Source organism: Drosophila miranda, chromosome 3 (genome assembly GCF_003369915.1).
Source record: "Drosophila miranda strain MSH22 chromosome 3, D.miranda_PacBio2.1, whole genome shotgun sequence".
Taxonomy (NCBI): domain Eukaryota; kingdom Metazoa; phylum Arthropoda; class Insecta; order Diptera; family Drosophilidae; genus Drosophila; species Drosophila miranda.
In genome coordinates, this window is record NC_046676.1 from 17,458,186 (window position 1) to 17,484,990 (window position 26,805).

The window sequence follows — 26,805 nt, forward strand, 5'->3', positions numbered from 1 at the left end:
CTTCTCCTCTTCTCTGCAGTGAAAGCGGGAGTCCTGCGTTTTGTCCCACCCGATGCCACTTCCCTGCAACAACAGCAACCAGGCCAGGTTCAGGTCAATCCACAGACACAGCTGCAGTCGCCGCCGAGACCACCAAGCCATGCCCAGGATACGCAGCAGACACCAGCTGGCTACGCACAGCAGGCGGGGCTGAAGACCTCTCCAGGATTCGGGTCTGTGGGCGTGGGCTCCAACAGCAAGCAGAAAAAGAACCGAAAGTCCCCCGGGCCAGGCGACTTCGATGGTCGGGTGTCCCGCGAGGACGTGCAGAGTCCGGCCTACAGTGATATTTCGGACGACTCCACGCCCGTGGCCGAGCAGGAGCTGCTGGACAAGTCGGTTGGGCAGCCGGCCAAACACATCGAGCTGCTCGGCAAGAAGCCCCCCGAGGTGGGCGTGGTGCCGGCAGCTCCCACACCCAGCATGCCTGCTCTGGGCGGCTATGGGATGTACCAGTTCTACCCAGCCCAGCAGCAGGCGCCGCCGCCTCCTCAACAGCAGCAGCAGCAGCAGTACATGGTGCAGACGGGGCCCGATGTCATGCAGCCCGGAAAGGCACCCGGAATGCCACCTACGCTGGCCCAGGCACAGGCACAGGTCCAGCAGCAGCAACAGCAGCTGCAACCGGGTGCGCCTCCGCCTACCTCACAGCCGCAGGCACATCTGCTGGTGCCACCCTCCCAGCAGGCGGTTAGTGCCCACCTGGCCGATTACAGCAACAAGAACAAGGATCCGCCTCTGGATCTGATGACCAAGCCACAGCCCGGCCAGCAGTCAAATCATCAGCCACTGCAGACGGGACCACCACCCGGCCAGGGGGAGAATATTGGAAAAGATGGAGGTGCCCCGCCCACATCCCAAACGGGCATTCAGCCGCCGCCTGTGAATCTCAGTGCCGTGACTGGCCCGCCGCCTGGAGCCCTGCCTCCCGGCCTGGGGGGCCTCTCAGCACTGGGTGCTGCCGCCCTGGGCGGTCCAACGCCCGGAAAAGGCATGCCCCACTTCTATCCCTTCAAGTGAGTCGAGCCGAACGCTCTGCTGTCCATTTTCTCCAACCGTATCTATTTTTCAGCTTTATTCCGCCTGCGTATCCGTACAATGTCGATCCGAACTTTGGGCCCGTTTCCATTGTGGGCTCCTCCGAGGAGGCGGCGAAGCTGGGCGGGCATCCTGGTCTGCCCGGGTCGCAAGCCCAGCAGCTATCAGGGATCAGCATCAAGGAGGAACGGCTCAAGGAGAGTCCCAGTCCACACGAGAACCCCAAGCACATGGCGCCCCAGCAACAGGTGCGCTTTGCGGCAAAGCTTCCAAGTGCGCATAGAATAATCGATCTTGTTCTTTCAGCTGCTGGCCAACAAGCTGATCAAGCAGGAGCCGATGACAAAGCAGGAGATCAAGCAGGAGCCGAACTCCAATCCTGGCCAGCAACACCCGCCGCCATCTCAGGCCCAGGCCCCGCAACCACAGCAGCAGCCCCAGCCCACGCAGCCCCAACAGCCTCACGCCCTGCATCCCAAGGATCTACAGGCCCTGGGCGCGTATCCAGCCATCTACCAGCGTCACTCGATGAGCTTGGCGGCAGTGCAACAGGCGCGCGACGAGGAACTGCGACGGTAAGAGATATTCATTGCATTTCCGTGCCATCCTGCATACTGATTTCGTCCTGCCTTTTTCTCAGGTATTACATGTTTACTGGTCGACAAAACCAGGCAGCAGCCGCTGCTGCTGCTGCTGCGGCCGCTCAGAATGCTGCCCAGGGCGGGGGCCCTGGAGGGCTTCCGCCTCATCCCGGCATGCTGCACAAGGATGAGTCGAATCTCAGCCTGCAGCAGCAGCAACAGCAGCATATGACTCTGGCCCAGCATCAGCAGCAGGCGATCCAGCAGCATCACCAGCATCTCCAGCAGCAACATCATCATCAGCAGCAGCAGCAGCATCAGGCGCAGCAGCAGGCACAGCAACAGCAGCAGCAGCAACAGCAGGCTCAGCAGCAGGCTCAGCAACAGGCTCAGCAACAGCAACAACAGCAGCAGCAACAGCAGCAACAACAGCAACAACAACATCAACAACAGCAGCAACAGCAGCAGCAGCAACAACAACAGCAGCAACAGAAGCTAAAGCAGGCTCAGGCGTCGTCAGTGGCAAACAACAAGGCCACGAATCTGACAAAGGACTCGCCGAAGCAAAAGAACAACTCTGGCGAGGATGAGCAACAGCAGCAGCAGCTGAAGGTGAAGCAGGAGGGTCAGAAGCCAACAATGGAAACACAGGGACCGCCGCCACCGCCTACGTCGCAGTACTTCCTTCACCCCTCGTATATATCGCCGAATCCGTTTGGTTTCGATCCCAACCATCCCATGTACCGCAACGTGCTGATGTCGGCAGCCGGCCCGTACAACACGGCACCGTACCATCTTCCAATACCCCGCTATCATGCGCCAGAAGATCTCTCCCGCAATACGGGCACCAAGGCACTGGATGCACTGCATCATGCAGCCAGCCAGTACTACACTACGCACAAGATCCATGAGCTCAGCGAACGTGCCCTCAAGTCGCCCACCAGCGGCAGCGGCCCCGTCAAGGTGAGCGTCAGCAGTCCCAGCATCGGACCACCCCAGTCGGGTGGCCCATCAAACAGCGGTCCGGGCTCCGGTCCCAATGTCCTCGGTGGCAACGGGCCCAGCCAGCCCGGTTCGGGTCCTGGGTCTGCGGGCGGTGTGCCGCTGAATCTACAGCCACCATCAGGAGGATTGGGCTCGACGCCCGGTAATAAGCCCGACCTGGCCGGCCAGAAGCCGCACGGAGTGCCGCCTGGCTCAGCGCTAGACGCGCACAAACAGACGATGCCTGGTGGCCCACCACCCAGTGGACCACCCGGCAACGGCGGTGTGGGAGGAGTCGGTGGAGCCGTTGTGAATGGTCCTGCGGGTGGAGGTGGCGCAGGTGCCGCTGACTCCCGCAGTCCGCCGCCCCAAAGGCACGTCCACACTCATCACCACACGCACGTAGGACTCGGTTATCCCATGTATCCGGCGCCCTATGGAGGTGAGTAGTGTTGTTGTTGATTCGGAAATGATATCTAATTGCCGGCTACCCTGTCTTTTTCGTGCATAGCGGCTGTCTTGGCTAGCCAGCAGGCGGCTGCTGTAGCTGTGATAAACCCGTTTCCGCCGGGACCGTCAAAATGAGAACCAATGAATGGGAGCAGCGAGAAGAAGGTGTATAACGTGAAGAACAACTAACGTGGAGCGGAATGGGAAACTGAATGGGAATCTACATGTTCGAATGCATTTGCTGTTTTTATAAAAATGATTGTCCCACGAACCGAACCCAAGACCATCTCCTTGGGCACGCCGCCAACTTCTTCCCGTCGAATCCTGTCCAGGTCTTCTATGCGTCTTAACAGTCCTTCGGATACTGAATGCATACAATCGAGTTAATGAGGAATCGACTATTTATATACATAAGTATTTTTTGTATGTTTCGTTCAACGTGGTTAACTATAGCTATCCTAAGGTATCACTACTATTAGCACATACAACCTATACATATATAAATATATATAGCATAACTACTACTATAGCTACTATAGTTTTTTCCTAAGTGTATTTGCATATACATATAGATATCTATATTTATATATATATTACTGTATATCATACGAGAGAGGCGTAATCGAATATGAACAAACAGACAGACGTTCGTCTGAAGAACATGCTGCAAACAAAAAAAAAAAAAAACAAAACAAACAGACAAACCCCAAAACTGTATGTAGTGTGTTGATTTCTTTGTAAAAAATAACCATTTAACGAAAACTAACCAGAGATAAGGAACATAAACGAATTAATATTGTTTAACGATTAAATTATGCTAGTAGACCGTACAATTTTAGCATTTAGAGTTTTGTATTAATTATCCCTATCTGTGTTGCGGATGGAGGCTGCGCGAGATTTGCATCTAAAAGACAAATTGGGCGCGCCGCCCATTCATTCTTTATATATACTAAATATATATATATATATGTGTATCTGTATCTATATCTATTGTATGTGTATGTGTGTACTACTCGTGTCTGTAGTTTCTTGCTATAAGTTCTCTATGAATGAAAATGATTCGACATTTTTGGCCAGCAGCAAACGCAACAGCAGCAGCAGCCGTCACACTGATTTAAATTGTTTCTAAGCATCAATTTGTACTTTAAATATACATATATTTATGCATATGCATCGGCATATATGATATGATAATAGCGACATATGTACATATGTGTAATTGCATATGCATTTATCTATGCGAACGTCGGCGTGTCGGCGTGTAGTAGTTCGTCAGCCGCTTCATAGTCTCTACGCGCGTGATTTATGGCACTTAATGTTCTTTAGCCTAAGCTCCCAGACAAAAACTAACCCTAAACTAACCCAACCCCAAACCCACCACCCAAAAAGAATCCGTTTTCCCAAACAGCAATTCTTCTATAGAATTTACAAATAAAAACCAAGTATTGATTGTAAATATACCTTACTGCGAGTCTTTTGTATTGTACTGTATTGTATTGTAAATTAGTTCAAAAATGAATGATTTGATGGCTAGTGGAGAGGAGATATTTATTGCATTGCTGCATGTTATGTTATAAACATTAAAGCATATGTATAGCAATATGTATTTGCAGCCGCTACTGCGGCACAGCACAGCACAGCACAGCAGTAAAGTAACTTCGAAATGTAGCCCCACAAAGAAACAAAGATACGCGAGAGCCATTTATCGTATATTAAAATTTGATCAATGTCTTCATGTGTAGATCAGTTGTGCAATTGTTATTGTTGTCCTTACAAATCTCAAAAAACCACTTTAAAGTCTCTAGGTGTTTGACATTCACAGTGCAATTTGTAACCCCAATCCAATCCTTAACCAGAATCAATTCACGGATACACATACGCAACGTAATAATTTAGTGAGCATTAACAAACATTACCATCACATCACTGCTTATCGAATGGTACAAGTAGTTTTATACGGCACAGTAAATGTATTTTAGAAGTGAAACGAAAACAAAGATGACATTGAATTGAATTCGAAACAATGAAATTGTATCTAAGCGAATGAAGCCCCCAAAACCAACCCACCCCATGGCAGGGTGTGCGGCGGAATGGGATTGGTATGTGAGCAGCCTCAAAAACGGAGGTGGAATCAACAAACAGCTAACTAAAGCAAATCATTCATACAAATATATTACAAATTATGAACAAAATACATACATAACTAGTGGCTAAGAAAATTTCAAGAAAATATAGTACACATATTTAAAGTATACAGAAATTATAAAAACAGCTTTAGATGTGAATAAAAAAATATGTAATTAAACTATGGCGTAATACTAGTTAATCCTCTTTCCCTACTTTAGGGCTACAGCTAATCTCTCCGCGTCTGCTGTGTATTCCCAAAAATTAACGACGTTTATGGTTTCGCTTATGCGTGCGGTTAAGTCTTTTATACGTAAATAATTTCATAAGTTACTTATGCCTAAAGTTCTTGGCCATTTTCTCATGCACTGCCTAGCGGAATCATGAAGCTCATGTAGTCGGCGGTTGCGCCCCAGGCAGTGCGATTGGTCTGGAATATGATGATCCAAGCAATGAGCGCAACGATCCACAAAAGCGTTCCCACTGCGGAATATGTGACAACTGTAAAGATTGGATTGGGGCGTTATAAATCACATCGTTTAGAATTTAGATAACTTCATTGGTACCAACATCGTTTTATTTGGCTCTGTTCCGGGAAAGGGGGTTTGCGGAATGCCTCTTCAAAGCACCAGCAAACATTGATGGCCCACACGAAGGGCAGAAGGGCAAATCCAGCTGAAAGTAGAGGGAGAATTCATTGAGTTTTACTTTTCAGAGAGATGAGTCGCCCAAAACACAGCCTACCATAGAAGTATGTACGGCAGAGTTGCAGTTTTCGTGGATTGGGTGCCTTTGAGAAGTCCATGATAAATGTTCTGTGCGTAGGCGTTGCTTTGTACGCTTTTATGTTGTCAGACCGGTTGTGTGAGCAAATATCGAAGTTGTTTTTAAACGCACGTAGGTTGGATTGGATACAGAATTGGTAAATATTTTTCGTCTTTTCGCTGTTTCTGATGGTACTATCGATAATACCGTATCGATTGTTTGATAGTGACTATCGACACTTCTCATCACGTCCAGTGCTGCAAAATTGCGCTTTTTAGCTATCGATAGTGCGCCTGGCCCATCACTATCTTAGCACACGCCGCGTAAAAGTGACGCCGATTTCAATTTAAAAAAATTGCTAAAATTGTGTAAAAAACTGGGAGCAATGGCCGACGTGGACGATTTTGACACTATATCCGATGCCGAATTGCGGGCGAAGATGATTGCCCAGGGACTACCGAATATTCCAGTTACAAGCAGCAGCCGCAAAGTTTTGGTCAAGCGTCTGCGCGCCTCCATTGGTGGCCAGGCGTCACCGGCAGTCACTGCCAGTCCCAAGAAAACCAACAAGCGGGAGACCCTGGCGCCGGTTGCAGCTCCAGCTTCTGCTTTCACTCCGGTGGACAAACCAGATGGATCGAAGACGGGCCCTGCAGCGACCAAATCACGCCGCACAATTGCGTCCACAGCTAACGACGCCAAAGCCGCTGACCGTCGTCGCCTTGACGAGCAGGTGGTGAAGAAACCAGTAGTTCCCACACAGGCGCGTCGCATCTCCACTTCCTCAGAAAAGCGAGAGGTGGTATCGGAGCGTCCAGTCAAGAAGCCAGAATCTATCATCGAGGAGGCTGCTGTGCCTAAGCGCACAAACTACCATGAGAACACTTTGGAGGTCAACTCGACGATCGTCCTGGAGTCCGACGAAGAGGAGGACGAGCAGTTGGCACGCGCTGCTGACCTTGTCGAGCTACAGAACAAGGCTAAGGAAAAACCAAAACCCAGATCGAAGCTGACGACTACCACAACCAATACATACGAGTATAGTGGCAAGACAGCTGTCTCGATGGCTCCACTGGTCTCCAGTAGCAAGGCCGTGGACCCACCCCGCCGACAGGCATATGAATCAGGTGCTCCGACCAGCACCGCCTTTCGTACACATACAAGCAGCTCTTCATACGACTACCTCAACAACCCCACCGGGCGCTACAGCAGCTATGTGCGCTCGCCAGCCCAGAGCTATGTCACTGCAGAGGCACCGGCACCATCTCTGGCCTACACTTCGAGCTACCGTCGTTCCCCACCACGTCAACCATTTGCCAACGAGCTGAGCGACGAAAACGATGCGGAAGATTCCCAGTACGAGAGCACCTTTGCTCGCAATTTGGCCCGCCTGCGGTCCGAAAAGATCGGGGACCGCAACAGTCAGTACAGGCGTACCATAGCCAGCTCCAATTCCATGGGCTATGAGTCCCAGGCACGCCGCTCCCTGCGCCCGGACAAGGCCAGTGTCTCTGTGGCCTTTCGTGGCTGGCTCAATAGCTTGAACGAAGCCTATAATCTAAAGTCTAAAATGTTTATATTGTTCGTAGTCACATTGTTGATTGGCTTCTATTTCCTGTTTCACTAGAGTCAGCGCCATTCCTGAATCATATTCTAGAAATTATAAAAACAGCTTTAGATGTGAATAAAAAAATATGTAATTAAACTATGGCGTAATACTAGTTAATCCTCTTTCCCTACTTTAGGGCTACAGCTAATCTCTCCGCGTCTGCTGTGTATTCCCAAAAATTAACGACGTTTATGGTTTCGCTTATGCGTGAGGTTAAGTCTTTTATACGTAAATAATTTCATAAGTTACTTATGCCTAAAGTTCTTGGCCATTTTCTCATGCACTGCCTAGCGGAATCATGAAGCTCATGTAGTCGGCGGTTGCGCCCCAGGCAGTGCGATTGGTCTGGAATATGATGATCCAAGCAATGAGCGCAACGATCCACAAAAGCGTTCCCACTGCGGAATATATGACAACTGTAAAGATTGGATTGGGGCGTTATAAATCACATCGTTTAGAATTTAGATAGCTTCATTGGTACCAACATCGTTTTATTTGGCTCTGTTCCGGGAAAGGGGGTTTGCGGAATGCCTCTTCAAAGCACCAGCAAACATTTATGGCCCACACGAAGGGCAGAAGGGCAAATCCAGCTGAAAGTAGAGGGAGAATTCATTGAGTTTTACTTTTCAGAGAGATGAGTCGCCCAAAACACAGCCTACCATAGAAGTATGTACGGCAGAGTTGCAGTTTTCGTGGATTGGGTGCCTTTGAGAAGTCCATGATAAATGTTCTGTGCGTAGGCGTTGCTTTGTACGCTTTTATGTTGTCAGACCGGTTGTGTGAGCAAATATCGAAGTTGTTTTTAAACGCACGTAGGTTGGATTGGATACAGAATTGGTAAATATTTTTCGTCTTTTCGCTCTGTTTCTGATGGTACTATCGATAATACCGTATCGATTGTTTGATAGTGACTATTGACACTTCTCATCACGTCCAGTGCTGCAAAATTGCTCTTTTTAGCTATCGATAGTGCGCTTGGCCCATCACTATTTTAGCACACGCCGCGTAAAAGTGACGTTGATTTCAATTTCAACAAATTGCTAAAATTGTGTAAAAAACTGGGAGCAATGGCCGACGTGGACGATTTTGACACTATATCCGATGCCGAATTGCGGGCGAAGATGATTGCCCAGGGACTACCGAATATTCCAGTTACAAGCAGCAGCCGCAAAGTTTTGGTCAAGCGTCTGCGCGCCTCCATTGGTGGCCAGGCGTCGCCGGCAGTCACTGCCAGTCCCAAGAAAACCAACAAGCGAGAGACCCTGGCGCCGGTTGCAGCTCCAGCTTCTGCTTCCACTCCGGTGGACAAACCAGATGGAACGAAGCCGGGCCCTGCAGCGACCAAATCACGCCGCACAATTGCGTCCACAGCTAACGACGCCAAACCCGCTGACCGTCGTCGCCTTGACGAGCAGGTGGTGAAGAAACCAGTAGTTGCGGCTCCCACACAGACGCGTCGCATCTCCACTTCCTCAGAAAAGCGAGAGGTGGTATCGGAGCGTCCAGTCAAGAAGCCAGAATCTATCATCGAGGAGGCTGCTGTGCCTAAGCGCACAAACTACCATGAGAACACTTTGGAGGTCAACTCGACGATCGTCCTGGAGTCCGACGAAGAGGAGGACGAGCAGTTGGCACGCGCTGCTGACCTTGTCGAGCTACAGTACAAGGCTAAGGAAAAACCAAAACCCAGATCGAAGCTGACGACTACCACAACCAATACATACGAGTATAGTGGCAAGACAGCTGTCTCGATGGCTCCACTGGTCTCCAGTAGCAAGGCCGTGGACCCACCCCGCCGACAGGCATATGAATCAGGTGCTCCGACCAGCACCGCCTTTCGTACACATACAAGCAGCTCTTCATACGACTACCTCAACAACCCCACCGGGCGCTACAGCAGTTATGTGCGCTCGCCAGCCCAGAGCTATGTCACTGCAGAGGCACCGGCACCATCTCTGGCCTACACTTCGAGCTACCGTCGTTCCCCACCACGTCAACCATTTGCCAACGAGCTGAGCGACGAAAACGAGGCGGAAGATTCCCAGTACGAGAGCACCTTTGCTCGCAATTTGGCCCGCCTGCGGTCCGAAAAGATCGGGGACCGCAACAGTCAGTACAGGCGTACCATAGCCAGCTCCAATTCCATGGGCTATGAGTCCCAGGCACGCCGCTCCCTGCGCCCGGACAAGGCCAGTGTCTCTGTGGCCTTTCGTGGCTGGCTCAATAGCTTGAACGAAGCCTATAATCTAAAGTCTAAAATGTTTATATTGTTCGTAGTCATATTGTTGATTGGCGTCTATTTCCTGTTTCACTAGAGTCAGCGCCATTCCTGAATCTTACTTATTCTAAAAAGCGAAGTTTGTTTTGACGTTTAAATTGTTTGTGAAGATTCCCGTCAATATCCGCGGGCGCTGTATTAACTATGTTTCAATTGAATGGAGATTGTCTAGCACTAAACTGTATGTTATCCGTGTTCCAATAAAGCCCACTTAAAGGGGAATTGCTTCAACTTGAGTATTTTCAAATGGCATTCGATCCACTGCACTTGGCAGGTGTTTGCCCAGAGCAGATCACATCGGAGCGGACATCAGCGACAACGATGAGACGATCGACTAATGATGGAAAAGTATTCGGAATGCGTGTACAACACTTGTCGGCATGACTGTGACCAAATGAAGGCGCAATGACAAGATCCCTGCCCATGCGGCCCCTTTAGACCGTCCGTCCTCTTCCTCTCTAGCTGCTGCTGCTCCTGCTACTGCTGCTGCTGCTTTTGGTGTCCGGCTACGAGTAGAAATCTTTGTTTTGCGATAAGAATTAATAAGAATTTTGCAAGTTTGCTGTGAATGTGCGTTATTTTTAAATCTAACCCAATACCGGGAGGCGGACAGGGCAAACCCGACCGTCTTGGGGCTGATGTTGGGGTTGGGGTTGGCCGTTGAATGCTATTAACTGGAAATCGCACTTGCGCGTATTTCTTCATTTTCTTAAGGAAATTTCGTGCCATATTTAGAGGCGGCGAGCGGGACCGGATCCGGGTGGGTCTGGTCTCTGTTCCATGCATGCCAGCAATAAGTTATGAAAATTGCAACAGCAGCAGCTCAGGGGAAATGCCAGAGAAGAGCTGCCAGCGCTGCCAGTTGCTGTTGCAGTTGCAGTTGTGGTGGCTGTTGCAGCCGCCTGTCGCCGCCGATGATGAATTCCACAAATGCATGGAACAGCCAGTTGGCCAGACCGCCAGCAAGCGGCAGGCAGCAGGCGGCAGGCGGCAGATTCCTTGAAAAACAAAGCCTGGTCCATACAATATATCGTGTGGCTAATAAATACGCCGCACATTGCTAGTTGCTCTTAATGAAATTAACTTCCAGGAATTACCTACATGGCTTCAACGACGCAGACGACAACCAGGCAACGACGACGACCATGAAAACTTCAGGCTTCAGACTTCGGCTGGCCAGCAGCCCAGGGGCAACAATGGCAGCTTAAGCAAATTCAACGGCCAAATGCCATTGGCCATGGAAATTAAATGGAAGCCTGCAAGAACGTTTCCCTCGACTCGGCTACTCGACTAGTTAATAGAGCCGTAGCCCACACCCGGCAAAGTGTAGCCCCCGAGCCCCGAAAAGACCAGGCCCATGGCACCCATCTTCAGTTCCGCCGCAACTCAAGTGTGACATTCATGGAAAAGGTTGAATATGACTTTACAGCCGAAAACAGAACTTTTGTCCACATCACGTACGCCTATGTAGGGGAACTGTGGATCGGGTCCAACGTAGTCAGAGGGAATGGGATGTGGATAGCGATGCGGAGGAGCATAAGGAGTGCTGGCCTGGCCTGGCCTGGCCGATGACTTCCTCGTTGCAAGCCAATTAAAGACGTAAAGACGTTGTCGCTGCTGGTTGCTGCTGAAAACATTTGTAATGCAACGTTTGGAATAATTCACGCGCAAATTGCTCGCGACTCGCGAAAAATATTGCAACATTCCACTGCAAATTTTACGATTATGCGTTTGCCACAGCAGCAAATGCGCCCGCTGCCAACTCGACTCTGATGCTTGCAACACGAAAAGAAACACGACCGGCCGGCCAGCAGACAGCACCCAGCAGCCAGCGGGCAGCGAACATTCGTTCGTAGGCGCTCACATCAAATCAAATCAAATTGAAACGGAGCGCGGCAGCAGCTCCGGTCCGTACTACTGCCATGCGATCGAGGCATGGCATTCGTTGTCGGGCTGTGCTCCACATAGATAAATCAGTCGGCTAATTGTTGCAACTTGACCAGGCTCATTGCCGTTGCCGTTGCTGTTGCTGTTGCTGTCGCTGCTGCGGTTGCTGTTCCGGAGACAGAGCCTGAGAGCTTGGGAGCGTGAACTCTGTTCCCAAAAGGACACTTGCAGCAGATGGATGCTTCCCATCAGAATTAAGTTTATAACTTGGCCGAATCCATTTGAATTCCTAATCGAATTATGTACATACTATATGTATCTTCCAACATAATTAATCGTGAGGGATGACGGTTTTATGCAAAGATATTCTTTGATCAGAGTTGTACATCGGAGCATCCCATACGCGTATTGGAGTTTGGACATTTTAATTCCATAAATAATGACAGTCTGTCTCTAAATAGACACTCCGACAGTCATCCCACTCTATAAGGCCTATACGAATTTATATTTATTTCGGCTCGCATACCCAGTACTACTAATGGCTTGTGGTGCATGCTCGTTTCATTTGTATCTACAAAATATCGGAATTAGCGAAACAATCAGGCAGGCTTGGGTTTCACTTACTTTTGTGTTGTGCATTGTCAGCCAAAACGTTTTGTTTTTGTTTTTAGGTGCTCCCGTTTTCGCAAACGCACAGCTTAGTGCTGTTAAGCGCACAATTTGAATTGCGCACAAAATCGTATGTTATGAGCAAAGTCCGATATATCGATAACCAAATCGGCCGGCGTCAGTTGTTATTATGAAAGTGTAAACAAATTTGTGTGTGGCGGCAACAAAAAAGTAATTTACATAAAGTCAAAAAGCCCTGGCAAATGTTGGAATTACTTTAGTCATTACAGTATGTAAGTCATCAATTTGTTTCGTTTTGTTGTATCAAAAACCGTACACTTTTCATTTCAACAAGGAAATGCGCCATCTTTGGCGATCATTGCGCCAAAAGTTTTTGCGAAAGTAAAAACCAGTCCCCCTGAATAAATGATTAATAAAAATGACAGGTATCAAAGCAGTCGATAGCATTAAAAGTAAAGTTCTCACTGCCTCTCTCTCTCTTCGTCGACTACTCGTTGTCAAGTTGTGGACCACAGCGACCAATCAGTGTCAGCTGATCCAGTGGTCCAAGTGATGAGCTAATCAGCCTGACCTGGCACGGCCCCCGGCCTGACTCCCAGTCAGAGTCGGAGTCGGAGCCCGAGCCCGAGTCAGCGCCAGAGTCACACTGCCAGTAGGTATGGCGATGGTGGTGTGTCTATGTTAATAACATTATTTATGTATCTTGTATTTCAGTTTATTTCGGTTGTTTGTTTCTGTTGTTCTTTGTGATTGGCTTTGTTTGACTTGGTTGACTTCACAGGAATTGGAATGGGAAAGGGAATTGGGAATGAAGCGAAACAAAGATGCTAGAAATAGGCGCAGAAGTATGTATAGGGTATAAACTATAGGTCGTATAGGGTTTTGGTTTCCCCTCCCTCCATTTTGTGTGTGTGTTTTTAGGTGTCAATCGCATTAGACGGAAATCAGTTTTGTTTTTTATTGTACAAATTTATCGCGTTTCGTGTCTCATTTGGATTTAGTTTCTTTTTCTGTTTCTCCACATAATGTGTTGTGTGGCTCTTTAGTGGAGTCTTCCCACTCTGCTGGTTGATTTTTATGTTGAATTAAACATTTTAAATTGGCCACGAGATAATTTGTTATACTCTACGCGATATAGTGGTGCTGTGTGGTCCCTGTGTGATCGGAGCAGGCATCAAATAAATTATAAACCCATTTAAATTAAATTGAAAAGCTGTGCTTTTCAGCCTTAGTCGTAGTCTCAGTCCCAGTCCCAGTCTCCGTCTCCGTCTCCGTCTCAGTCTCAGTCTTTTGTCTGGGTTTTTGGGGGCAGCCTGGCTCCTGGCTGGAACAACAGTGCCCCAGCTGCAGTGAGTGGTAGAACTGGTTGACCATAACAATAAAATAAGCAACACTCGCGACATTCTCCGCCGCCAAATATGGAATTTATAATTAATTTTTATGTTCAGGGGATGCAATTAGGAGCCGGCGGGACGGTACGGTACTGGACAGGACAGGCCAAGGCCTGGCGCAGACGCAGACGCAGACACAGACACAGACGGGCGATGGGAGGTGCTCTGCGGCTGCAACAATTTGCGGACAGGAGGCCAGATGCAAATGAAATCAAGTCATGCCTATAATCGGATTTGTTGCTTCTCGTATATTAACTTGTCACAATTTCTATGTGTGGAACATAAACACAATTTGTGCTTAATCCAACAGAAGGGGGCTGCTCCTAGTCGGACCTGGACCATCAGCCACAGCCACAGCCACAGCCACAGCTAAGGCCACTGTCCACACTGTCGCTATCAATTATTACATTTTGTTGCTGTTTTGTCACTTGTGCCATCGCTACCATCGCTGCTGCTACCGGCTAAGGCCCCGCTGCTGATGCGCTGATGTTCAGATGGGGATCAAATTTCGCTGACCACAGGCGGCCGAGTCAGGGGAAACTGCAGTCGAGGGACGTTTTGGCTGCAATCAATCAATCAATCATCTTTCCGCTCAATTCAAAGCTCAAGCGTTTTGCGGTTGTGGCCTGCCACTTCACTTGGCCTGCCCCACCGAGCAGCTGTGCACACACACACACAGACTGCTTCCCCTATACAGATCGGGGCTGTGACTTCAGCCACTCCACTCCACTAGGCCGGCACCCACAATTCGGTGCAGCTGCGTTTGGCTCGAACGGGGCTTCAGGGTGGGGCCGCACGATCCCGATCCGCCGCAAATTAGGCGCGAAAATATGCAGCAAAGTGAGACAAACAAGCGCGACTCGAGAGCTGCTAAAAGCCTAAGAAACGGAGAACTAAAAGCTGAAAACTGTGGTCAGGTAATGGTGTTAAAATTTGGTACCGCGATTGCATCTATGGCCATACAAATTGCCACAGCAACGACAGCACTTGAACAACATGGCAGTAGCAACAACTGCAATAGCAACAGCAACAGCAATAGCAACTGGGGAGCAAGAGGCAACAACATGAGCCACAACATCCAGACGTGGAGTCGTTTTGTCAACACGGAGCATGCTTAGCCGCGTTTCCCAGGGGACACTTAACGCGGCTGCTTAACGTCTAAATCTGTCGTCAAGGCGCGCTCAAAAGGCTAAAATGTGTTTGCTGAAGACGGACACAAAGACGAAGGCCTCGACTTGGCTCCACCAAGTGGCCAAGAGACGAGGCAACAATTTGTATGCAACTTTATGTTTACCCGCCGTACCCTAACCGATTGACCAGCGACGACTATGGCATGGGGCTCGCACACTCCTGCAGTAGGGCTCCCACTGCCGTTGCCCCAAGGGTATCCAGAGTTTGCGAAGGAAGCGTCTCCCGGTGTTTGCCGCCTCGTTGAATGCCCTCTTGAGATTTCCTTTACCCTTGTTGGGCTCTTGGTCGCCTTTTTGCCTGTGTAGTGCAGTGTTGCAGTGTTGCAGCGTTGAACGAGTTCAAGTCAGAGCTGTGGCAAAATTTATGAACCGCAGCCAGATCAGAGTACCGCAGAGCAAGGGCCGGACTCGAAAGACGGACTCGGAGTCGCGTTCGCATGTAAACATTCTCCATTGCGGCAGCACCGGCAGGAGGAAAGAATTTATATGCAACATAATCAGCATAAATGCCGCATGCGCCATCAAAATGTTGCGACCAATGCCATGGCCATCACCTGGGTGGGTGCCTCTGCCTTTGCCAATGCCAATGCCAAATACCGTCGCCTGTTCCCTCGATGAGGGCTAATTTAAGCAATTTGCAAATTGAGAAATTGCAAATAATTTACAATTTGGCCAAAGTGAGTGCAAAGTATTGGCCCTACGCGGAGGCACCGCCTCGTTGACGAAGGGTGTATTGGCCTGGCCCGCATGGAAATGCGATGCAGCCGCCGCCGCATTTGAAAGGAGACAAGAAAGCTCAGTGGGCTGCTTTTGCGCTTGAGCGGTTTCTGCCGGCTTTTCTTTGGCTTTCATTCGGCCTCCCCGCCACCCACGGCCCGGACTCTCACTCTCATCCCAAAACACACGTCAGCGGCGGTAATTCGAGTAGTTGAAACTGTTGCAGCGATGACAAAATGCATTCAAATGATCATCGCATTGCGGTTTCTCGGAGAAAGGCAGCTCGAAATGTGACAGGCCAAATGGGACAGCAACGAGTTAATTAAGTTCCGCACTGAAAACCGAAGGGAAACCTCTTGACTGCCACTGTCGCAGGAGAGTGAAGGGATGGGGACAGGCCTGGCAGGTCTGAGGCACATTGTGCCAACTCGTGTGACAGTTGCCCAAAACAAATTGTTGGGCATTTAATGGACCCCAAGAACGAAACGAAACGAAACCGAACCGAAGCGAAACGAAACGAGATGAAGACAATGCGAGTCCCGGCTGGCTCCAGCAGCATCTCCATCTCCATCTTCTGGCTTGACAAATTCCTTGAAGTTGTTACCATATAAATTTCTGCATTTCTGGATGGCTTTGCTCTTATTTTGTGGCCCTGCTGCAGCAGCCCCAACCACAAGAGAGAGTGAGAGAGAGAGAGAGTGCGACGGAGGACAGAGGATGACTCAGGCTCAGCTTCAGCCTGGCAGCTTTTTATTGATCGTTGCTTGAGCACGGACTCTTCAGGAGCGGACTCAATCAGCAGACGCCCAATTCGCGGGGCTTCGTCAAGCGATGCGAGTAACGATCGGAAGCTGGATACCTGGGCGGACGAATCCCACCCTGGACAGGCGGTTCTCTTCTCAATCTGTACCGATCCGGAGCCACTTTCGGCTGTTCGAGTGCAGGCAGACTCGTAATTAGGCGCATTACATGTGTTTCTGACATTTTCGGATCGGAGGCTGCTGTCGCATGGTCGGATGGTTGGATGGGAAGACGCTCTCTTATGCAAATGAGGGAGTCTGGGCATGGGCATGGCCATGGGCGGAGGCTGCTCTTTGAGCTGCTGGCTTTGTTATGAAGACAAATGGAGGGCACGCCCGGTCTAAGCGCTAAGTAAACACTTGCCAAATGACCATAATTACGAGTTGGACTTAATTTATAACGAATACATAACTCCAGCTCCGACTTCGGCATTAAGTTCGGTCATGAGCTTCAGCTCGAGCTTGAGCTTAGAATAAATTATGAATAATCCACGATAATAACAGACAATTAATTTTTAACGCTGATTTGTGCGAGTCTCATTCTCTGGCAGAAGGGGAAAGGGAGTAGGGTAGGACGGCCCCCGAAACCAGAATATCAATTTAGCGGACCGATGGGACAGGCTTTGGGGCCGTAGCCGTAGCCTGGGACCAGTCTTAATGTATTCCCCATCTCAGGGAATTGCAGCGCCAACACATCGTATGTCATGGAGTGGAGTGGACTCGAGTGGAGTGGAGTGGAGTCGAGTCGAGTCGAGTGGAATGGAATGGAAGCTGCGACGAAATGAGGGACAACGACAAATCGACAAATATGCAAAAGAGAGTGGCAATAGTGGCAACAGTGGCGAGGGGGGAGGGGGGAGGAGGGTTGTTGGGGGGCCCAGCGACAGCGACCGGCCTTATCGCATTTATTTATGCATATGCAGTGATTTGGCCCCAAAATCACAGTCCGAAAAGAAGAATCAGCGCATAAAACAAAAGACTCAACGCACAAACTTGTTTCGCCGGCGACAGGCGCGCAGGATGTAGGGCCCCCAAAAAGTGGCACAAAAAAGGGACCATGGCAGAGGAGAGGGGACGGTGGCAGAGAGTGCACGGCACCCAGCGATGGCGATGCATCACCAATGCCGAGGCACGCTTATCAGTAACCTACACTTAAAGTTAATGCATGCCCGCCAGGACCAACCACGGCAGATGACTGGCTCTTGCCCATCGTGTTGTTGTTGTTGTTGTTGCTATCAATGCCTGGGCCTGGCCACGCCGACGCGGGCACTGAGGATGGTCCAGGGCAAGGGCCAGGGCCAGGGCCAGGGCCAGGGCCAGGGCCGGGGCCGCGATGTCAGAAGGCAGAAATAAAATCGAAAATGAATGCGACTCTGAAGATAAGCCGGCGAAATGACACAAAACGACAAGTTGACAAACGCGGGCGACGGCGGGCGACTCGAGTCTCGAGTCTCTGGGTCTCGGGTCAGGACTGCAGACAAGGGCAGGGACCGCAGCCACAAGGTATTCAACATCTGACCAAACTCGAATGCAAATCGATGCGGCAATAAAACTATTAAGCCATTAGTAAGCCAAACACGAGTACAATGCCAGAAAACAAACACGTGCAGCCAGAGAAGAAGTTGCAACAGCAATGCAGGAGTTGCAACAGCAACAAGCAATTAATGCAAATGTGGAGACCAGACCCGAGGCCGGCAGCCAAATCGAGCAGGAGGCAGGGCACCGCCGAACCAGCCACCAGCCACCAGCCACCAGCTCAGTGCAACAGAGATCGAGATCGAGACGGCAGACATACTCGTACCTATACCATCGTATATTCGTACACTCGAGTGTACCGAATGCCGGTAGAATGTCGGGACTCTGCCACTGCCACTGCAACTGCCACATGGCTGCTAGTGGCTGAGTGCTGTGCATCCAAGCATCCTGACAATACATGGCGAGGTGCAAACTAATTGAAATCATTACACTAGTAAAAATGTTAATTCAATTAAAATGCGCGCAACTGCAACAGCAACAGCAAACAGGCACTGCTGCAACATCTTGCGCTGTTGGAGCTGTTGGTGGAGCTGCTGCAGCTCTCGGCTCTCAGCACTAAGAGAGATATCATCGCCATACACTGACTGACCCTCCTTGTGCTTCTCCTGCGGATACGAGTGCGAGTACATCGGCAACATGTTGTTAGGTCAGCCACGGCAGGAGCGGCCACATCGGCCACGGCGAACACGAAAGACTCTAGGCCATGGCCAGTTTTGCTAGCCTCCCATGCAAATAAGCAAATAAGCGCTGAGCTCCATGGTTCAATTGATTCGGCAGTGAGCTCTAACCAGAGCCAGAGCCAGAGCTGGTATGCAAATCCTTGCAGGGCGTTTTCTGGCGCTTCGATCTGTTCGTTCTTCTGCGTTAACAGTGGGCCAGGAAGGGCGAGGGTCCGTATGAACCAGCCAAAGATACAAACTAAGACGCAGACGCAGACACAGAGCGAGTCACATTTCCGGTTGGACAAGTAGCTCCATAACAAATGGCCGGGCTGGAAAATGTTTGCCAAGTTGTTTATACTGCCAATAAAAGGCAATAAGTTAATTTCACACACACACACACTGGGCTACAAAGTGGACTGAAGTGGAGTGGAGTGGAGTGGACTGTAGCTTTCTAACCATTTTATGGTGGAAGTTTGTTGGGTTTGCCATAAATGAAATCGAGTCCATAAGCAGCATCCACAGCCCCATGAAGCAGCCACATCCACGGCCACATCAACTATCTATTCTGCGGCTGGGTGAGGTGTGAAAATGCTTGCCCCTATTTGGAGGGGGCTTAACACATTCGATATTATAACTATTATTAATGCATTTGCATTTTTATGGATCAATCGCGCCTCTCGATCTGGGCGCCCAACGGAAGCTCTCTGGCACAGATAAGGCGGCGGCGCAGGAAACCGATCTGCCCGGGAATGGAATGGAATGGAATGGAATGGAAGTGGATGCTTAGGCATTCATCACAGAATTACATCGTAAATGGGGGCCATTAACGATAAACAAATTCTACCGAGCATCAGCTGTATAAAAGAGATCCCATCGTCAATGCCATCCCCCCATTTCAATCCCATATCCAGCAATAAAATGACATATAAAAAAACACTTAAAATATTTTCAATGAGCGATTTTAATGGCCTTTTTGGTGGTCCGATCCACTGGTCCACTCGAACCCGGCCCGAACCACTGGGGGAATGGCGGCAGCCTTAATGCAAATGACGGGAACTGTGCACCGAAACTACTGGTGTCGATATAACAATAAAACGCCCCATGGAACGCCTTCGGAGTTGGTGAGGCAGTGGTGCCGGATGCCTTGTGCCGGGTACCTGGTGCCAGATCTCTCGCATCCACCATTCAGCATCCAGGCAGGAGTCGGATTAAACGTATGCCAGAACAGAACAAAACAGAACAGTGCAGAGCAGAGCAGAGCAGACCGAAGGAGAGCCGTCGAGTCGGCGAACAAAACAAAACTGCCGAAAATGGAAGAAGAGCTCAAAAAACAGAAACAAGAAATCCTCCGCCGAGAAGAGGAAACTGATCTGACAGATCTGATTGTAAGCATGCAACAAAAATGTGAGCCGCCCTGCCCTGCCCCGCACCCCTGCTCACTGCTCCCTACTTCCTACTCCCTACTCCCTGCGAATGCTCCGGGCTCCCCGCCCCACCATGATGGGGGTTCGCGTCGGGCTTAAGCTTGTGCAATTTAGTGATCAATCATAGCGGGATGCGCGCAACGGAGCAGAATTCAATTTCAGTGCGAATGGCAGTCGTTCTTCTGCTGCTGCTGTCGCTGCCGCTGCTGCCGCTCCTGGCAGCAGCCGCATTCTGAGGCGTTTGTGAGGCGGCGGCGGCGGCGGCGGCGGCTTCCACATGCGACTCGAGAAGGTGGAAGCCATAAATCTTGGCAACATGAGAAATGACTTTACCATTTGCCATGATGAGCAGCCAGCAGCCAGCAGCAGTTGCAGGGAGAAATGTAGGAAAGCTTAACCCATACTCGGACATTCATTCGAAAACGCACACAGGGGTCCCCCCTGTGTGTGTGTGTGTGTGTGTGTGTGTGTGTGTGTGTGTGTGTGTGTATCCACGTTGTCTGTTTGTTTGTTTGTTTGCATACGGTAACTCTAATTTTGAGAGATTTGCGTAAATTGTGAAAACGTCTTCAGGGATTTGAGTCAATCAGCATTTTCGATGGCAATTAGTTGGCCGAAGAATTCAATTCCCAAAGAAGATCAGCTTAAGTCCCCCCAATGAGAGATGTAAAGCCATTGAGAACGAAAATCCCCATACGTATAGCACATATCTACAAACACAGAACCTAGTGATGACACTTTTTGCTCTCGTGATTCATTGAAAAGAATTGTTAAGTCTCTTTTCAATAGATTTCCACTATCCGCTGGATATATACTAACTGCATAGATCACATCCACACTAGAGTAATAGTAGATCGTAAGTAATAAATAAAACAGCTGTTTGCCAACAACTTAATTCTTTGTAATACCATAAAATCGTTGGATTTATGCGGAAAACAGTAGGATTTGTGTATGTTTGTTTCAAGTCCTAAACAGCCTTTAGTAAGTGTCCCAACTATTGGTGTGATTACAGTGATCAGCAGCATACTTTGTGCCATCACTGATGGCCGCTTCGTATCCGTCGGGCATCGCATCTATAGCTCCCATCTCCTCCATCTGGCCATAGGCAGGTCACTGCTGAGGTGTCTCCTGCTGCGAATTAATCGTTTTCGATGCTGACTTTGGCCACTCACTTGCTGTCCAGTGCTGCTCCGCTTCCAGCTCCAGCTCCATCTCGAAGCTCCAGCTCTCAGCTCTCGGCTCTCTCAGCTCCCATGGCTGATTAATATTTTGCCAGTTCATGACGCCGCAGTCCAAGTTGGAGTCGAATCCGTTGCCAGTTTGGCATCTTGTTAGCATACTCGCTTCATCTCTGTCTGTCCGTCATTGGCCATCTCCCTCTCTTGGTATCGCTCCCTGGATGCACTTTTGCATATTTCGTTTGTTTGTTATCTGAGTGCCTCCGTCGTGTGACCGGCCGCCTTCGTCTCTCTCTGTCTCTCTGTCTGTCTGTCTGTCTCCTGTCTCAGTCCCTGGATCGGACTCTTGCTCCTTCTGTGGCTTGCCCCCGCTGGGTGAGTGTATTACGAGCTTTGGCGCAAGAGTCCAAGTTCAAAGCCATATTTGACTTAGGAAAAATCAATAAAAAGATCGCAAGCTGCGATGGCACATGCGTGTTATTCCTATCCAGCCGATCCGGCCTTTCTCATAATGAAATTATTGCCAAGTGATTGAAATCTATTTATGCTAATTTACGTGTGCACGGGCCAGGGACCGGGACTGTGGGCAGACGGACTGGGGGGCAGGAGAGCCGGACCAGCGTCGGAGCCACACGTTGCCCAACAGAATTGTTCCAAGGTTGTGCTAGTTGCAATAGTTGCGACTCGCAAACACACATTTCCGCATTTCTGCAGCTGCAACTTTTTGGGCCCAGGACCCAGGCGCACCGCGCCGCACCGCCCACCAAAACCGCTTCGGCCTGGGCTCGATCTTGATTAGAAGTGTGTGTGCTGCTGCCCCTTGTTGCCTTTTGGAGTCGTCGCAGCCACAGCCACAGCCACAACTGAAGCCGTTGACAATTTTCAATTAAAATGAGTTGAGGTTATGTCTGTCCGACTGTGTGGGCGGATTAACACACACGGACAGACACACATGGCAACGCCTAAGCCATGACTGACACTGTCTCCCTCGCCCTCTCCCTCTCCCTCTGGAGCTACGACTCCGACTCCAACACCAGCTCTGGGCTGCTCTTGACTCCGGGTCGATTGCTGTGAATAGCCAGATATTTAAGCCCCAAATTGTCATGCGGCTTATGTGTAAAGTTTGCCCCGCTCTTGACATCTATTTGACTGGGCTTTGGAGGCCCATTGATGCAGAGCAGGCACAGCGAGGGCTGCTCGAAGCGTTGTATGCCGGACAAGGAATAGTTTGGACTTTAGAGTGGAAGCGTTCGACCTGGCTGGAGCAGCCCTCGCTGGTGTCAAACGCTCTCAATTGTGCTTTAATTGTGAAGGGGCTTGGTCATAAGAGTCCGCAGCCCTTTTTGTTGGTATGAAGCCAAGTCCCAGAGCAATAGATTACGGCTGGGGATTATAGAGAGAGGGGAAGTGTGAGACTGAGGCCGAGAATGGTGGGGGATTGCCTTATCCAATTAGGTGAAACATTTCAAATCGCTAGTACAACAGCCCCGTTGCCACATAAAATGCTGAAATTACAGCGGCGGCCTCTGGCCGAGAGCAACAGCAGAAGCAACAGCAACCGCAACGGTAATGATAATGCAGGCGACAAAGAAATCCGAGTCCTCAGCCTCCCCCTCCGCCCGCTCCGAAGTGCAGTTAAATTCTGCCGCCTAAACAGGTTCTCTCTCTGCTTTGGGTACTCGGCGTATTTCGTGGATATATTTTATTGTCTTTTGATGTGCTTTAAAATCCGAGTGCCAGCGAGGGCAAGAATCGATAAAATTTATAGATGCTGGTCAAAGTTGCTGGTTGCCTAGGCAGGAGATACTGAGAACTAGTCGGGGGGAACAGGTTCCCAGAGCCGCAGCCAGAGCCAGAGCTAGAGCCCAGACCCTGGACCAGACTCCAGTCCAGGTCCCGGCATGGCGACAATTTTAAGTGCGAAATTAAAAGTAAAACAAGCGATTAACATAAATTTCAAGCAAAGCGCTGTAAATGTTCGAACTCCCTGCTCTCCTCCACCACCTTACCGATGCAGTATCCAGGAGGGGAACCACAGGTACAGATACAGATACAGATACAGATACACCCCAGGTGCCCTGGTGCCCAGATGGAGATGCAGATGAAGACATTGTCGCTGGATCGGATCGGATCGCGGATTGTTAATGAAAACTAATGCAGTTTATTGATTATTATTATTTAATAATGTCAGCATCTTATCGCCCGAAAAAGAATAAGAATAAGAATGAGCCGGGCTGGGCAAGCCGACAATCTCCTTAATGAACTGCCCCCGGCCAGAAGTCATTTAAAGAGCCCAATTCGGAACGGCAACGGCAACTGGAATGGAATCGAGTTCGGGATCGGGACCGTGGCAGGAGAAACGCATTTGATTGCAGTTCATCCACTTGTTAGTCGCACCCGAACAGGCAGCAACAGCAGCAGCACCACTGACCCAAATCCATGTGGACTCCCCACGTCCAACCCATTTCATGTCACTCCATCTCGTCCATCCATCCAGCCATTCCAACTCCCTATGTGGCCGCGGAGGAGAACGAGAAATGCATTATTTATGTACATTTTCTGGACGTCCTGGCCCATTGGCAATGGCAATGGCAATGGCCAAAAAGTCAACAATTTGGCATCATGACATGGACACATGGTCTTTGACTCTGGACTCTGGCTGGAACTCTCAATGGGACCGATGATGCACGCTTGTCAGCTGCCTGCCACTCACTGGAGAAATGAGAAAGGGCCGACTCCAACTCCAGCTCCAGCTCCAGCTCCAAGGCTGACGCTGAGGAGGTGGCTGCGGCTGTGGCTGTGGTGACGGCGGGTCTGGTTAACGTTTTTGCTTGGCCTGTTTGTTTTAGCGCCTGTTGTGACAGCCGACTGCCAGGTTTTTGGCACTTGAAATGGCCAAAACCCAGCTCAGCTGAGCCCAGCTGAGTGTCGGGGGACTGACGCAGATGATCAACCGAAGCACACTCATTACGCACTGATCGTGATCACAGGCTGTCAATAAAAAGCAGGCCCATATCCTAGAGATCCAGATCCTAAGGGGGAGAGGCATCAGCCGCTCTCACTCTGGGGGCAGATGCTTCCCCCGATCTGCTAGAGAGTTGTTAACAATTCAGCAGCAACAGTCGCCAAAGGAGGCTCTAAAACGGGGCCAGAGCAACAGACATCCACAGAAACAGCAAGAGGAACAAGCAGAGAGACTCCAACTACAATCGCTGACCAAACTTGGTCCGGACACTTCCAAACAGTAAATGTTGTACAAGTTGAGACCCAGATTGATTGCTAATGTCAATAGAAGATGAAAGATTCTCGGGTTCTCACAAGTCTCGGACTAATTATGTTCTAGACAGACACAGAAACAACGAGAGAGATAGAGAGAAAGACACAGAGAGGGGCACAGGGACTGGGACTGGGACTGGGACTGGGAGCTTGAGCTGGGTCCGAGTTCGAGTCCGCGTTCGGGTCTGCAATTGAAAACATGAATTCATATTTAATTCCCCGGGCTCGAGAACCTCGCAGCGGTCTGAGCAATCTCCCAGCAATTTATTTGGGCCCCGGCTAATGAAGTCATTTGGCGGCAGGGCCGCAGGTTCAACGTGATTTGCCTTTGATTAGCATTGCGGTCCGATAAATTGTCTGTCAATCCTCTGTTGGCCATTTAGCCTGGCCGTGTTTTATGCCCAGCCATTTGCTAACCCACCGGCAAACATTTATTTGTTTGCCCAGACCCAGACAGAGACCTCGGCTCGATGTGGATCTGGATCTGGATCTCGACTTCGATTTCGATTTCAGGTCTCTGGCAATTGGCGATTGTTCACGCCACGGTCAGGTCGTATCGGGCGACTCAATCACCATACAGAACGGAGTCAGAGTTAGAGTCAGAGCTGAGCTGCTGCTGAAGCTGGATCTATTGTTGGATCTGGCGAGTGTGCCAGTGCCAGTGCCAGTGCCATATGGATAGACAATGGTTCCTGTTTGCATTTCGGTCGATAACCCGACCTCCACACAGTGTCCCATGTTGGATCCGATCGTTGTTGTTTCTGCGGCTCTATCTTTGGCCGGGATCGGATCTGTGGGATTATGTAAAACCTCAGCCCTCCTCTGATCTGCCATGGTACATACATAGCTCCAAGTTCCAGTTCCACTTCCACTTCGAATTGTTATTTCAGGCAGGCCCACGCAACTGATTTGATTTTTGTGACACAATTGAATTATTTATTGGATTAGTGGCCATACAGAAAGCGAGCTTAGGGAGCAGGCAGCAGGGAGCTTAGCGTTACAGACAGACACTCAGATCGCCCTGGCGGCCCGGCCCAGTCCACTGCGGAAGTCGCTCGGAACAAAGCCTCCATTTGTTGAAACATTCCCATTTCCCAGTAGCCTGGAGAGAGCGAGCGGATGGATGCCATCCAGTATGCAAATTGGAGGCCCGAAGAATGTTATTCATTCAGGGGGCCAGACACAATGGTCCCCTGGAATGCCAGATCTTAAACACTTGGCAATTTGTTACGATAAGACAAAAGTGTCAAAAGTTGGGCATACTCGTACGCACAACAAGACTGTCAATTAAGGCGGGAAGAGTCGTTGACAAAAGCCTTTCCAGTCGCGGATGGCCGTGTAGAAACGCCTTATTATGATTTATGGCACGAAAGTTCCTCCACCCACGAAAGACACCGATCAGGATACCCTGTAGGGACTAGATAAATGGTTGCCCTCCAATTGAGTCTGCCAAGAAGAGAGGCGGAGAAGGCCATCCCTGGATACCCTTTAAATCACTTGTCTTTGCCAGTGCACTATTTTTGTGTCGGGACCCGATCTAACATTGATCTATTATATATTATTTATTTATTACAGACATGTTTTGCATTCTACGAATAAGATTTATGGAGCCACAGCCACAGTTTCAGCCAGGACGGAATTGGCTTCCAAGTCAACAAAAGGTTCGTGTAATTTCGTTAATATTTAGCCTAGAATTATTATTGTAATTTAGTGGTAGCCTTAAGTCGTATAGTTGGAATATAGAATGTATTTTTTGTAACATATTGCTCAAACGATTATTTTATACTACCCAAAAATCATTAGCTGATTCATTAGCTTTTCAGAATTTCAGGATACCAGAAAAATATGTTTCTTTTGATAAGGTGATGGGCTCAGACTCCACTCGAAATCAGGTATACCCGATGTGAGGGCACAGCGCCAGGGGGAGCTGCTGAATCATTTGATTGTGGTTTGACTTGAGCGCTAATGTCCAAGACAAACAATGAGTTGACCAAATATGAATGTGATATTCTTATGCAAAATTACTTTATAATTTAATTTTTATTGGATTTCTGATTTTATTGATTCGCTGGACACTCCCAGGCGCCTTTGTTGCCACTTACCCCTGCTCTGGCACTTGTAGGTTCACCTCTCCTCTCCTCTCCTCTCCCGGACAGCTGTCTTTCCACTCTTTATCAGGTCTGTATATCTTGGCTTTTTCGCCTTCTTTTTCGGCGGTTGCAGACGGTGCGGTAGGGTAGGGAGCC

The 26,805-nt window shown here is 49.5% G+C and overlaps 6 protein-coding genes across 7 annotated transcripts in view; 4 read left to right on the top strand and 2 right to left on the bottom strand.

Annotated features, from left to right (window-relative positions):
• The window catches only part of LOC108158647 (pneumococcal serine-rich repeat protein), a 75,521-nt gene extending 70,129 nt beyond the window's left edge, over positions 1–5,392 (top strand). For both annotated transcript variants that reach the window (XM_017291131.2, XM_017291132.2), the window contains 6 exons: positions 20–1,055; positions 1,112–1,325; positions 1,384–1,652; positions 1,718–1,953; positions 2,056–3,084; positions 3,154–5,392. In XM_017291131.2, coding sequence (XP_017146620.1) covers positions 20–1,055; positions 1,112–1,325; positions 1,384–1,652; positions 1,718–1,953; positions 2,056–3,084; positions 3,154–3,227 — 2,858 coding nt within the window. In that variant the 3' untranslated portion in view covers positions 3,228–5,392. The remainder of the gene's footprint in view (positions 1–19; positions 1,056–1,111; positions 1,326–1,383; positions 1,653–1,717; positions 1,954–2,055; positions 3,085–3,153) is intronic.
• Positions 5,366–6,175, bottom strand: LOC117188083 (gamma-secretase subunit pen-2-like). Its single transcript, XM_033391408.1, has 3 exons — positions 5,961–6,175; positions 5,787–5,891; positions 5,366–5,717 (listed from the first exon to the last, which is right to left on the bottom strand). The coding sequence occupies exons 1-3, from the start codon at positions 6,019–6,021 to the stop codon at positions 5,578–5,580; spliced, it is 306 nt and encodes a 101-aa protein (XP_033247299.1). The 5' UTR covers positions 6,022–6,175; the 3' UTR covers positions 5,366–5,577.
• Positions 6,176–6,265: 90 nt separating this feature from the next.
• Positions 6,266–7,686, top strand: LOC117188080 (otefin-like). The gene has a single exon (XM_033391405.1). The coding sequence runs from the start codon at positions 6,367–6,369 to the stop codon at positions 7,606–7,608; it is 1,242 nt and encodes a 413-aa protein (XP_033247296.1). The 5' UTR covers positions 6,266–6,366; the 3' UTR covers positions 7,609–7,686.
• Positions 7,662–8,469, bottom strand: LOC117188082 (gamma-secretase subunit pen-2). The gene is made up of 3 exons (XM_033391407.1): positions 8,250–8,469; positions 8,076–8,180; positions 7,662–8,006 (listed from the first exon to the last, which is right to left on the bottom strand). The coding sequence occupies exons 1-3, from the start codon at positions 8,308–8,310 to the stop codon at positions 7,867–7,869; spliced, it is 306 nt and encodes a 101-aa protein (XP_033247298.1). The 5' UTR covers positions 8,311–8,469; the 3' UTR covers positions 7,662–7,866.
• A 98-nt stretch (positions 8,470–8,567) lies between these two features.
• Positions 8,568–10,099, top strand: LOC108158649 (otefin). Its single transcript, XM_033391404.1, has one exon. The coding sequence runs from the start codon at positions 8,658–8,660 to the stop codon at positions 9,903–9,905; it is 1,248 nt and encodes a 415-aa protein (XP_033247295.1). The 5' UTR covers positions 8,568–8,657; the 3' UTR covers positions 9,906–10,099.
• Positions 10,100–12,409: 2,310 nt separating this feature from the next.
• LOC108158635 overlaps positions 12,410–26,805 on the top strand; it is an 86,455-nt gene continuing 72,059 nt past the window's right edge. Inside the window, exons 1-2 of the mRNA XM_033391402.1 lie at positions 12,410–12,657; positions 26,135–26,220. The gene's annotated coding sequence lies outside the window, so the exon portion shown is untranslated. The remainder of the gene's footprint in view (positions 12,658–26,134; positions 26,221–26,805) is intronic.

Excerpts from the sequence above, each read along its gene's own strand:
- LOC117188083 (XM_033391408.1), bottom strand. The coding sequence starts at position 6,021 with ATGGACTTCTCAAAGGCACCCAATCCACGAAAACTGCAACTCTGCCGT. Across the intron at positions 5,892-5,960 it reads CTGCCGTACATACTTCTATG|CTGGATTTGCCCTTCTGCCC; the intron begins GTAGGCTGTGTT and ends CTCTACTTTCAG. Across the intron at positions 5,718-5,786 it reads ACAGAGCCAAATAAAACGAT|TTGTCACATATTCCGCAGTG; the intron begins GTTGGTACCAAT and ends CAATCTTTACAG.
- LOC117188080 (XM_033391405.1), top strand. The coding sequence starts at position 6,367 with ATGGCCGACGTGGACGATTTTGACACTATATCCGATGCCGAATTGCGG.
- LOC117188082 (XM_033391407.1), bottom strand. The coding sequence starts at position 8,310 with ATGGACTTCTCAAAGGCACCCAATCCACGAAAACTGCAACTCTGCCGT. Across the intron at positions 8,181-8,249 it reads CTGCCGTACATACTTCTATG|CTGGATTTGCCCTTCTGCCC; the intron begins GTAGGCTGTGTT and ends CTCTACTTTCAG. Across the intron at positions 8,007-8,075 it reads ACAGAGCCAAATAAAACGAT|TTGTCATATATTCCGCAGTG; the intron begins GTTGGTACCAAT and ends CAATCTTTACAG.
- LOC108158649 (XM_033391404.1), top strand. The coding sequence starts at position 8,658 with ATGGCCGACGTGGACGATTTTGACACTATATCCGATGCCGAATTGCGG.